Source organism: Marmota flaviventris, chromosome 3 (assembly GCF_047511675.1).
Source record: "Marmota flaviventris isolate mMarFla1 chromosome 3, mMarFla1.hap1, whole genome shotgun sequence".
Lineage (NCBI taxonomy): Eukaryota > Metazoa > Chordata > Mammalia > Rodentia > Sciuridae > Marmota > Marmota flaviventris.
This window is the reverse complement of record NC_092500.1, coordinates 168455486-168468618: the sequence shown is the minus strand read 5'-3', so window position 1 is coordinate 168468618 and position 13133 is coordinate 168455486. Positions and strand designations below refer to the sequence as shown.

The following is a 13133-nucleotide window of genomic DNA, read 5'->3' as shown; positions in this document are numbered from 1 at the left end:
TTCAAATCTGTTTTCGCGCTGGTGTTCTAGATTTCAGCAGCAGATCTATGCACAGATCAGAATACAAAAGGAGAAGCAAGAAAATAACACCCAGCCAGGAGGATTTTTAATAGGCACCGCGAGTTGCATGGCGTAGTTACAAAGCCGTCTAGGGTTTCAGCTGTTTGGCGGAGCTGCTGCCGCCTCTCGGCCACTAGCCCGCGGGCCAGCACCGTGGCCACCGCGCTAGGTACGCAAAGTTTCCGTGACTCCCGGGTTGCCCCCCTGAGGCTCCCGGCAGCTTCGGGAACTAGGGAGAGAGAAGAGGGTTCCCGGGATACACCCCGGCAGCTCTCGCATTAAGCCTGCCACGATCTGTCAGCGACTTCTCATCTGCACGGGTGCGACGCCCGTTCGCGCCCGCCCGGGTATATTTTTCTTAGCTCCTCTACGTTTTCCCCGTCATTATTTATTTGAACAGCACTTGAGCCTCGCTCGTCCACACCCCACTCCCGACTTTCATTAAATATCCTTTTTTCCCCCCTAACATCTTGCAAACCGTACACAAAATCTGAGTGTCACCATGGAATCCCAGGAGACTTGGGAGAGCCATTCAGGGAGCTGGGTGCTCTGGGGAACGTTTGCACAAAACAAAAGTACATGTGGTCACACTCTCCGCTTTTTCGCAAACATGCACACAGATCCAAACCCCGAAAATTAACATGCCTCCTGGCAGGCTACAAAAACCTACATCTAGAGGCAAATTCACAAAGGTTTCCCCGCTCCCGAGGCCAGGCGGAGCCAGCGCGTCCCTAGGCCGTAGGACCCAGCTATCCTGCGTCAGTGCAGGGTTTGGGGGCCCCCCATCCGGCTCACGCCACGCGCGCAGGGTTCGGGCGAGGACTCGGTGCCCACAGCTTTCTGTCCCCTTTCACCTCCCGGACTCCCGGCAACGCAGAGCGTGGTGCGCGCCGCCGGAGGACGTCGGCCTGGCTTGCCCGGCGCCGGCCAATCCCGAGCGTCCATGCAAATGAGGCTCCTTATTGGGCCGCGGCTCCGCCTCCGGCGGCCCGGGCAGTAGTAACCCATTCATGGGGCCGGCGCGCGGATGCAGCCCGGCTCAGCGGCTCTCGCAGCCACCGCCTCCTCTCCGCTCCGGGTCTTCCCCTTCCTTTTAAAACTGATCCTGTTGGGGATTTTTTTTTTTTTTTTTTTTTTTTCTAAATTGGAACCGTGGGGAGGAGCAGGGAGGGAGGACCTGGAGGAAGCAGAGAGATTAGGCAGCTATCAATCTCCTCCTGTTTCTCCCAGAACAGGTGATGCTTCTAAATTGTGACCACTTTGTGGAGGCAGCTCTGCAGTTGGAAGGATGCGAGCGACCTAGGGTGGAGGGCCTGAAGCGGCAGATCTGAACTTGCAGAGGATAAAACCCCAAACTTTTGACTACATCATTCCGCACCTCGCGCGTGAAGCAAAGGACTTTTTTTTTTTTTTTCAAGACAGACCCAAACTTCGGCACTTGATCCCCCTTTCTTGGATTGCGTTGGAGGAGACGGTTTGCTTGCAGCGTTGAGAACGGTCAGGACTGTGTTTTTATAAACTCATTTTTAAAGCGACAGTAAAGGATCAGACTTTTTAAATGTTTGGGATTCAAGATACTTTAGGAAGAGGACCAGCTCTGAAAGAGAAATCGCTGGGCGCGGAGATGGATTCGGTCAGGTCTTGGGTCCGGAATGTCGGTGTGGTGGACGCCAATGTCGCGGCTCAGAGGTAAGGAGACGACTGCACAATTATTATGCTCTCAAAGTCTCTTGCTCTAGGTGTCTCTCAATGTGCCCCCTCCCCTGCTCCGCATCTCTTTCCTTTTCTCCGTACCCCCATCTGTCGTTCTGGCCCCGTACGCTGGCGCTTACCCTGCGGTGAGCAAGTTGCTGCAGTCAGGGGGACACTTACCCGGCAGCCAACACTGGAGTTTCTGAACTGCCTGGCCCATTTGTGCGTCTCCCCCACTCCTTTCCCACAGTCCACTCTCTGAGACAAAATAAAAAATAAAAATAAAGTAGCATCCAATGCCTCGCATCTCGGCTCCCATTTCTGCCGAGCGCGTGAGGACCGGAGCCTGCTGTCACCACCGCGAGAGCAGAGACGACTTCCTGGCCTCTACCAGGTTTCCCCCACGCCGCCTGCGAGCGCCTCTTCTCCCGCATCTCGGTGGTTCCGGGAGAACCGGAGCCCAGCGACCAGATGGTGGCGGCGGCGGCGGAGGTGGAGAGAGGACGCGGCCGCTGCCCGGGAAGGCGAAGCGGCCGGGAGCTCTGGGAGGGGGGACAGGCAAGAGGGTCGCGGCTCAGAGAGTGTTCCAGATGCACGGAGTCGGGGAGAGAAGAAATTAAAAGAGAAAAGATGAAGGAATAGCAGTAGAAGGATTCGCGGAAGAATTAAAAGGAAAGGAAAGAGGATCCGCCGCCAGAAAGCTGCAGGGATCTTTGGCTTCCAGCTTTGCTCGACGCTGAAGTTGACTTGTTTCTGAGCGCCCGCAAGCTGGGAGAGTCAACGCCATGTCGCAGTGTCACCCCACGAACACCTTCCAGGCTTTCTGCCTCGTCACCACTTCTGAGCTGGGATTTGAGACCTTCACGTCCCTGTCTGAGAAAGGCAACCTTCCTGTTCCCAAAGCGCCCACGAACTTCTTCCACAACTTTCGTTCGTCAACCCGCATCTGCGCTCCGGGCCTTCCTCCTTTAAGTCCTGACATCCCATGGAGAAATTATCCCTTTCCCAGACAGGCTACGTCTCCAGGTGTCCCGGGTAGAGCGAACCCGGCCACACTCTTGGAGGAGAGAAAGCAGAAGTCGCATCGCTTCGGGACGGGGGCCGGCAGCGATGGCCGCCTGTCCGCCTGACCGCCCGCTGGAAGCCAGGACGCGCCAGCGTCCCTGGGGCAGACCGCACACCGCGGCGGCAGCGACTTTCCGCAGCGGTCTGGGGACTACCGGGCTTCGAGCCGAGGGAAGGAAGGCAGCACCGCAGAGCCGGCTCTGCCGCGCATTTTCTGAGCCCGGCTGGGGAAGATGCCTTCCTCACTGTCCTTCCTTTCCGGAATCAAATAGTTTGTTAAAGTTGGAACAGGCGGCCTGAGTTGGGGAAATTCTAGCCAAAATGTTACACCCTTCAAAAGAGTGAAAGTGCTTGCGCCTGGGACAGGAGGCCCAGAGACCTCAGCGCCGCGGGGCAGCTCCCGCCATCTGTGCGCTCACCCGCCCCAACTTTTTTAGTTAAAAATGGGTCTGGTGGCCAGTTTAGCACTGGCCCTGACAGATAGACAGGGAGATGTGTGTACACATTCGAGGCGCTCCGAGGATGCCTTCTGAGTCCCCCGACTTGGATTTCACGGTCTGTGGCTTTGGCTGGCGCCACCGGGAAACGCAGCTTGTATCCGGATGGCCTAGGTCTCGGGCGAGGATGCTCTCCGCCTCTTAACAATCTGGCTTCTCCACTCGCAGTAACCCAAGGGGCTAAGGTGTCCAATATAGCGACCTCCGCAGTGATCCGCGACCCGCAGTGCTGGTCGCGGGGATTCCGCGGTGCGACTGTTTGAGATGCAACTTTTCGGAAGAGCGAGGGAAGCAGAGGGGTGAGGCCTGTAGGAACTAGACCTGGGCTCTGGGCTTTCTACCCGCACTTCAGGGTACTCATCCACAGCCTTGTCTCGTGAGGGCAGGTAATTTCGATAAAGATGAAGTAAAGGAGCCACTTCTTCAGCTGCAAACAAGATGTTTAGTTCCCTTAACCCCCCGGGCCTCAGCTTCGCGATCTGATCCAGCTGCTGGGGCCGCCTTGAGGGTGGCGTGGGGGACAGTCTGGACCTCTTGTGGCAGCCAAAGTCTTTCGATTTCCACTGAAGGCCCAACAGTGAACAGCCTGGTAGTGGGACCTTGGGAGGTTGGACCACTGGGCGGTGGAAGCAGCCCCAGATATGGTACTGCCGTTTGACCTCATGGCCACTACTCCTCTAAGGAGTTTTTACTTCTTAATCGGAATTGATAAAAGACCTGACAGGTCCAGGAATCTGGACCTGGGATGTGGTCCCTTGCCTATCCGCGGCGTTGCTTGGGCACATTAGTAACTGCTTGTCTTTTCTCTTTCTCTGTCCGGTGTCCCACCTGTCTCTTCCTGCGCAGTGGGGTCGCCCTGTCCCGTGCCCACTTTGAGAAGCAGCCTCCCTCTAACTTGAGGAAATCCAACTTCTTTCATTTCGTCCTGGCGCTCTACGACAGGCAGGGGCAGCCGGTGGAGATAGAGCGTACGGCTTTCGTGGACTTTGTGGAGAACGACAAAGTAAGAGGACCCCTGCCCCCGCCCCCCCCAATGACTCCCTCCTTGCAGAGCTCTAAAGATTCCATCTGTCACTTGCGACACTTTTCCGCTCGCATCATCAAGGATGATAAATCGAGGCTTCTCACCCCCAGCCACTAAATCAGTAGATTTCCCCGCACCTCCTCCTGCCCCTACTCCTGCACCCTGCGGGGTGTAGAGCGCTGGCGGCTGGGTGTGCTGAACCTAGGGGTCCTTAGTAGCGCGGGATTGTAGAATGACCACAGAGCGAAAGCCCTTTGGACTAGACCATAGTTAAAAAGTATACAAGGCTGCCGCTGCCCTCCTCTGGGTTATTCTCATTATTTTCACCTGCCAGGTCGACCAGGGTGGGTTGAATCAGTCCTATGGTGGAAACTCACAGCCCAGCCTTGACCCATCTCCCAGGCACGGAAGCTTTCTCTTCCACTCCCCAAGGCAGCACCTTGTTTGAACTCAAGTCCGGATTTGGGGACTGGATTTGATCTCAAATAGAGGGCAGTCAACCTAAACTGATATGTGACCAGAAGGAGATCTCTTGCCCTCTTTGGGCCTCAGTTTCCTCAGCTGTGCCACCTGAACTATAAAGTTAAGTTCCCACTTGAACCTGGGAATCAGTTGGTCCCTGAGCTCTGGGCCTTGGTGCTGAGGTTTCAGGGGAGTAGGGCCTATTTCTGCCCTTTTAAATGACAGGTTGCTTCACCCTTCTGCAGAGAGAAGCCTCAGGGCTTACTAAGGACAGATAGACCAGATGGGTTGGTGGGGCCTTCCTAAAGACAGCCTTGCTGTGGTGTTGGGTTATCTCCCCTGCCGCTTGGCAAGCCTTGGAGATAGTCAGCGGTAGGCAGGGGCTCTTGCCCTTTGACCCAGGGCTGGACAAGAGGGTTGTTCAAAGTGGTGGGAGGTGGTATAAGGAAGCACTCTTTCCTGTTTCCCTCATTTGGGGGGACTGAAATACCTGGGAATCGAATGCCTTCCATCTTTTCAGGAACAAGGCAATGAGAAGACCAACAATGGCACCCACTACAAGTTACAGCTCCTGTACAGCAATGGTGAGCATCCTATCGGCTGGCACCTGGTAGCCAGCAGAGTACCTAGCACATCTCGATTTCCTGGAAGGCATTGCCTAGATGACTGGCAGACAGATTTGGGAGCATAAGGCTGTGGGAGGTTTGCTTGGGGCTGGGGATTAGAGGTCTTTGCCTCCTGGACAGCTCAGCCTGGGCTTCCACCCCAGGGCAGGGAAGGGTTTGGGTGTGGGAGAGTGGGCTCTGCAGTCCTTGATTCCTGCTGGTCTCCCCCTTCCTGTAGGTGTCCGCACGGAGCAGGACCTCTATGTCAGGCTCATCGACTCAGTGACCAAGCAGGTGAGCCCAATGGGCCACTTGGCTCCTATTCATCTGTCTCTGGCCCCCAACTCCCCAGCTTATCTCTGACTTCTACCCTCCTGCATGATTTCTTGGGTCAAACTTCTAACTTCCTTCCATACCACCTTGTGTACTCTGGGAACACTTCTTTCCCCCTCTCTCTCCAATGTCCTGTGTCTATCTGGTTTTGGAGATGCTGGGGGCAGGGGAGGAGAGCAAAGGGATAAAGAGAGGACACAATTGGGAGATTCAGACCCCCAAACATTCCTTTTTGCAAAGAACTATGGGGCACACTTTTGTTATTTCTTCAGCTGAGGTAACAGGTAACTTCTCAGGTTCCCCTTTAGGCAGAAACTGCTAATGGGGTAGCAGGTAGTGAGAGGGTGAGAATTTTGTTCTTGTTCTAAAGTCCCCTCTTTGTTTGTATTTCTACCCGGCTGGCTACATGTCTTCCCTTCCTGTCCCTGCACAATTCTCAGCCTATAGCTTACGAGGGACAGAATAAGAATCCGGAGATGTGCCGAGTTCTTCTGACACACGAGGTGATGTGCAGGTAAGAGCCACCTTCTCCTCGGGGCTGGACTAGACAGACGGCTAACATGCCTGGCTCCCTGGCTTCCCGGACTAAATTGCGGGAGCGAAGGCTCCCGGTGGACATTCCCCGGGGCAGATTCTCTAGGACCCTCATCCCTTTTAAGGTCAGTTTTTGAGAGGAAAGCAAACCAGAAGATTCACGGTTCCAAATCCCTGGTGTTGCTGGAGTTTCCCAGGCCCAGTGGAAAGTCTCGCTGTCCACCTTAGGCAGGACCGTTGCCGAAGGAGATGCGCTGCCCAAGCGGGGTTTGTGATGGACTTTGGGGATTAGGACTTTCCCTGAACTTCTCTGCTGGAGGCCGGCTCTGCTGGATACCCGCCTTGCCCGCTGGGGTGGATTTCCAGGCGGAGCCACTTGTGGAGTTACTGAGTCTAAACCCTGGAAAATCGCAGTCTGGGCTCGGGAACCATCAGAGTGCTGAGCCTCCCATTCCCCAGCTATTTCCCTGCACCTAGGCACGTGCGCCAAAGTGGCTTTCTTTCCTTGCATGAAGTCGCTTCTCCATCACTTCTCTTTGAAGGTGTTTCTTAGGTCAGGAGGAGCTTAGAAAGACTGGTCCTGGTTCCCACCTGTGATTTGAGAGTCCCCCACCGCTGGGATGTCTGGGGTCTAGAGCAACCTAGGATCCTGAGATCACTTTGAGAAAGGCACACCGTCTGCTTGGGTTCCTACAATTTTCCCACCTACCTTTCAGAGACCGATATATTCCATTTTGAGTCCTGCACATTTTTTTTAAATTAGAAGAATAAAATTCATTCACACGCTCAACCATTCTACAAATGTTTTTTGAATCTTTTTTTTTTTTTTTTTTTGCCTAGTGTTTGCAGGTGTATTGGGCTAGATGTTGAGGATCCCACTGCAAATAGAAAGGATATACAAAGGAAATTCTGGGAAGAACATGGTTATTTTATTTAAAAAATTTAGAACTCTATTCTTTACAGCATTTTCTCCCCTCCAAAATCTGATTGGAGGGAAAACCTCCATTCTCCCCCCTCAGCCTGCTCTTGCAGTAAATGGTTCCTACCTCCAGACTTGCTAGGTTTGGGCAATCACAGGCCATCTGATTTAGTATGGACTATTTTATGGGCAGCTCCCTGAAGCCCCATCTCCCTCCTCAACCCAGTCAGAGAGAAATCATAACAATTGGACATGTTTGTTTTGGTTTTGACCAAGTATTAGAAAAACAAATTTGTTAAATACAAAGTTTGACTCTGTCTGATCTGAGGGGGACTGAGGTTCCCTTACTGAATTGCTTGGTGAAGAGTTGGGTGATGAAGTAAGAAGATAGATATTCCATTATCCCAGGGCCCCTTCATAAATTTGTTCAGAAAGAAAATACAACTTCAAGATGTACTTGTATGCAATACTTTAATAGGCAGAATGCTATAATTTGGTTGGCAAGTCAAAGAGGATTTTTATTCTTCTCTACACTTTTAAATGTCTTTGTCTGGAGTGAGATAACCTTAAAAGAAAAGAAAACAAAACCACCAAACTAACCCGTTGCCTAATGAATTATACCTATCCCTTTCTATAATACTCGCACCCCACCTCCAGCTGTAGTGGAGGCTGACATTTTTATTTTTAAGCCCAATCAAATCCTCCTCATTTTATGCTGTTTAAGTAGCAGCATCAATTTTTAAAGCCTCTGGTTTAGTCTGCATTAGTAACACAATATAAAAATTTAATGTACTGTAACTTCTCTGCATTGGAGACCGGGAGGGTGCTCTGCTATTTTCTTCCCAAACTAGAATTTAAAACAAATATTAATTATGGGCAAATAGATGATCCATTGGATGGGTCCTGTCTTGTGTGTGTGTGTGTGTGTGTGTGTCTGTGTGTGTCTGTGTTGGGCAAAGGTAAGTGAAGGCAAGTATTAGATGTATCTGAAAGGGAAGCTTTCTTTCAATCTGTCAGTTAGAGCTAGCTGATTCTCAGGTATGGGAGCAAGTTCCTTCTCCCACAGTTTACCAGCTGGTTACAGCAGTCAACACTGGGGAGATGGATCAGATATCCTTGTTTCTCAATGATTATTGCACATACTTCATTTCATTTGCCCCATGTTATGCTGCATACCTGGGCACTTGCTGGAATGATTTTATGTCCCATAATCCTATAATCTTTAGTAAAATGTTTCTAAATTGGTGTTTAACTTTATTATTATTATTATTATTATTATTATTTAGGAGGAACAAGCAAAGGGACAAAAATAAATCTGTTTAGGAATAACTTCTTCCTCCCCCTTCTCTGCTTTGCTTTTAGTTCATTTTGCCAATTATTAGCAAGGAGAAATCTAGTTGTTATGCTGCTGCCAGCCACCCCTGTGCCCTCAATGCTCAGAGGGTTAAAAGATATTATAATTTGAACAGAAGTCGTCTCAAGGCCTACAGCTGGCTAATAACAGAGTTGTATTGAGCGCTAGCAAACCCCACAGCTGTGACTTTTCGCCACAAGGCGCAGGCTAGACAGGGCCCTAATCAGATGGGCCAGCCGGGCAGTGGGGCCAGTGTCTTTATCGGCCAGATGGTGTGAATTTAGACACTTTTGTTATGCAATCGCAGGGAGGAGTTGGGGAGAAGAAAACAAAACAAAAGCCACCATGCTGTGCGCTTATTTGAGTTTGAAATTAGAGACAGATTTTTGAAAGTTGAGGGTTGAATTTTAAAAAACGATTTTGGAGGGGAGAGGGATGTGTTAGCTTATCAAGAGCCATAGGGCTGACTGGACACCCTCTGTCCAGGGTTGGGGTGCTTCTTATTTTCTTCCTTAGACATTTTTTTAAAAAAAAATCTTTTTCTTTTTTCTCTTTCTGAAAAATGCAGGTGAGATTCGGGTTCATGATGATTTTTTTTTCATATTCTCCCACCTCCCACCCCCCAGCTTGACTTATTCTTCCTCTTAACCTCTTCAAAGACACCATGTGGAGATGGGGAGGAGGAAAGGGGCCTGTAAGCAAATTGAGAGTGTTTCAAGTAGAAGGGTCTCCAAATGAGTACTAGAATAAAATAAAACAAAACAAGCCAGACAGAGACACAGAGAACCAGCTTTCATTTCATTCATTAGCAAAGAGGAGCCCCCCAACCCCTCTGGGGTAGTTCGAAACACAATTGCAACCTATCGCCAAGTTCAGTTTCCTCTTCTCTGCTTGCTTCCTTCCTTTATTTATTTATTTATTCGATCATTTTCCTATTTTACAGTCATTGTCAGTGAAAGGAAACACTTCTCCGGAACCTTAGTGACTTGAAGGTTGGAAATGAACCTTAAGAGCCCTTTAACTCAAAGAGCTGAGCCCAAAGTTGACTGTTCTGGCTATGCCTCTAGAGCAAAGGGAAGGCAGGGTTGAGTTTGTCATCTAGGTTAATTCAGGGACCCCAGATCCACATTGTTTGCAGAGTGTGGTTTCCTAAACATCATGGGTTCTCCTTGTCTCTCTGCTTGTGTTATTAATAATGCTGACCTGAGAACCGCATGTCACTTAAGGAACAAAATAAAGAACAAGTAAAACATATTAATGAGAACTTTTCTTAAAGAGAAAAGGGCTTTGCTTTGACTAACTTAGAAGTTTTAAGAGGGGATCAAATAGGGCAAATATAACAGATCCTATTACTTTTGTACTTTTTTTTGGTGTGGTTCTGGGGATCGGGTATTTTTATGCTTTTACTATCATTGTAGTTCAATAGCCAAGTAACCATCTGTGTCATCTTTTTCTGTGCTACATATTAACATTAGCGATTATATTTAAATATGTTACTGTTGGAAAATAGAGGATGGGGTCCTCAAGTTTCCCTGCATTCTCCCTTTGCGTATCATTTACTTCCCTGAGTTGGTTCTCCACTTTGTATTTCGCTGGCACCAGGGTTACATTTTTATCTGTTTTTCTTTTCCGCCAGAGGAAATCCCCATGGAAAGCAGCTGAATTCAGCTGAGCAATTTTGCAAACTTACTTGGCCTCCTCAGAATCATTCCTGCCCAAACCGAACAGACTGGCACATTCTGACAGTGTGTGCTCGTGTAATTAAATTGTACCCGCATTGCACACATATTTGGGGTTAGGTTGACAAGCTGGTGATGTCAAAGGAGAGTCTGGCTTGAAGGCCTTTCGGTAACTAGCATGTATGGGTCTTTTGAAATTGTGTTGCTAGAAAAGTGGTTTGCCTTGAGCTGCTAAGGTATACACTGACATAAGCAATGCTCCAGGATCCTGAGAGGTGGGAGCCGGAAATGGGTGGGGGTTGGGAGGAGAGACAAGGGCTCTGGGGGGTGGGAGTGCAGCTGGCCAGCATTTTTATTGGTGTTAATCTTGGGATAGATTGAAATTTTAAAAGTTAAGATCTAATATAATTTCAAAGGCCAAATATTATTTCAGAAAGTCCCAATGGCAAACTCTGGTATTTAGGAAAGTCGAGACAAATTTTCTTTTACTTTCTACTAATTTGATTAAATTTCTTAAAACCTCATTGAGCCCATTTGCTGGAAATGTTTTGGCTTCCTTCAGGTGTGTTTTACTTTCTAAAGGTGGTAGAATTGTTCGCTAACTAAATCATGCATCCCTGAATGAGAAAGATGTTCTTGAAAAGTTTTGAAATATTGATTTGTTTGTTTATGTTTGATTCTGTGGAGGATCAGAGAGGCTGGAAGTCCCAAAGAGAGCCACAAAGCAAATCAGTGACTGGCCTGGGGCTGGCCTTTGGGTCCTGGCTGCCATAGGGCTCCCCATTTTTCCTTACCCCATCGGTTTCCAAGGGTGCTCAAGGAATTCCATAGCCTCCTACATGTAAAGCTAGAAGGGACTCTAGAGATAACCTAATCCAACATTTTCATTTTCTTTCTTCATAAGCTCAGAGGGATTAGAGATCTGACTAAATTCATGCAACTGGTTAGTGAGGAGTTAGATGCCAGAGCCCTGATTCCCTGGTCAGCAATTTTTCTACAGCACTACACAACCCTAAGCTACAGAGGATCCAGCCTGGGAAAGGCAGCAGTCATGGGTACCTGGGTTATTGTTAATTTTAGACGTATTCTCCACCTGATTTGGGTGACCATGGTTTTCTTGTAAGCCACATTGAGGTTCCACCCTAAATCAACTACAGTTGATAGTGGATAATGCATCTGAAATGAGCCAGTAGGTATTCTAAGGTCTGAGGCCCTAATAAGCTATAGTTGCAGGTGGGCAGTGTGGCGTTCATTCCTTTCTCAGATTTGTCTCTGTATTTTGAGCAGATACTTTGGATTGGAGAATTTTGCTCTCTCTCAGGTCCTTTTGGATTCTTTCTTCTGTTCTAACTGGTTTAGGGGATCCTCTTCTGTCTTCCTCTCTCAATATTGATGGATCACCCAGGTCCCCAGCACTTTGCAAGGGGGAAGTGTTGGGAAATCATTTTTAGGATGGGACTGACATCTGGTCAAGTTCCATTTCTGTTCTGGTAAAAATTATTGGAGAGACTGTACCCCGGCTCCCTGCCTCATTTCTTCTAATGTAGAAATGTCCACCAGAGTTCTGCTCTTCTTCCTTTGTCTTTGGGAAATGATGGAAATGAATGAATGAATAAATTGTTCACAAAGCACACCAACTTCTCCAGAGAAAGGTGTTATATCAGTAAGATTTATGATCATCCAAACAGCAACTCATGGTCTATTTTTTTGGTGGGTGTGTGATACTGGAAACCAAACTTAGGGTCTCAAATATGCTAGGCAAGTGCTCTACTTCTGAGCTAATCCCCAGCCCTGCTTGTGGTTTATTTAATACATTTTTCTTCTGCTTTCTCCAAATATTTATTGGGATAAAAAAGAACTAATATATGCAATCATAAAATCATTGAACACCAGCCTGGAAGAGACCTTGGAGAACTTAAAATCCAACCATCCGTGGTTCAGTTACAAATACAGCTCTTGGGAAAGTTGTGATTTGTGGCGGATTAGCCAGCTCGTAAGTCCCAGAGTGAGAATCTGTGAATGATTGTATTTTGAATATGTTTTTGGCTTCAGGTCCAGGTTCAAGTTTTTCCTTTCTTTCTTTTAAATAAAACATGGTCACCTTGGACACGTTCATTTTTTTGTGAACATTCTCACCTTTGTATGCTCAATGAACTATTTTTTAAAATATATAACAAGATTCTTTTACTCTCTTGCTTTCCTCCCCATCTACAGTCGATGTTGTGAAAAGAAAAGCTGTGGAAACCGAAACGAGACTCCTTCAGACCCTGTCATCATCGACAGGTAGGGGAACACCGGACTTGTAGATCATATTTGGTTTCTTTCCTTCACGAGTCTCGACCCTGAGTACCGACCACTTGTGCTGTCCTGGAAGGCTGTGTTCATGTTCTCTCCAAGGCATTTAGTTGGTACAATAGCAAGGGTGTCCTCTTGCTGGTTGGCTTCCTCCGGAAGGAGTCTTGACCTTCCTTTTAGAACGCACATCTCTAAATCTCCGCCGGATTCTTTTCCAGGTGCAATGACTTCAGCCTAACAAGGAGTGTATATGGTAAAGGAGGGGACAGGCTACCATCTGTACTGGCAGGGTATGGCCTCTGTCTGTTTTCTAGAAGAGGCAGTGCACCCCATGTTAAGTGGCATCCTTTTCCATGCTTAGTGACCGTGGAGCTTGAAGCCCAGGCATTTAGACTTCAGTGTAGGGGCTTATGACAAGTTCTCTCTTGCACTGAGGAAGATTCTCTTCCACCACAGAGGACCACGTTCTGGGGTCTCTGATATATCGGAGTGGGAAAGATTCTTTGGGACAAGATGCAAATTCACTGAGATGTGATTTAGGCATCCTCAGCTGTCTGTTTTTGTGATTGGAAACAGAACTCACAAACCAACGAAAAAAAAAAAATACCAAATTA

The 13133-nt window shown here is 48.5% G+C and overlaps 1 protein-coding gene across 1 annotated transcript in view; it reads left to right on the top strand.

Annotated features, from left to right (window-relative positions):
• The first annotated feature begins 1062 nt into the window (after positions 1–1062).
• Positions 1063–13133, top strand: part of Ebf2 (EBF transcription factor 2) — a 177237-nt gene continuing 165166 nt past the window's right edge. The window contains exons 1-6 of the mRNA XM_027927015.2: positions 1063–1749; positions 4161–4317; positions 5321–5384; positions 5644–5699; positions 6179–6252; positions 12439–12507. Of these exons, the coding sequence (XP_027782816.1) occupies positions 1619–1749; positions 4161–4317; positions 5321–5384; positions 5644–5699; positions 6179–6252; positions 12439–12507 (551 nt within the window). The 5' untranslated portion in view covers positions 1063–1618. The remainder of the gene's footprint in view (positions 1750–4160; positions 4318–5320; positions 5385–5643; positions 5700–6178; positions 6253–12438; positions 12508–13133) is intronic.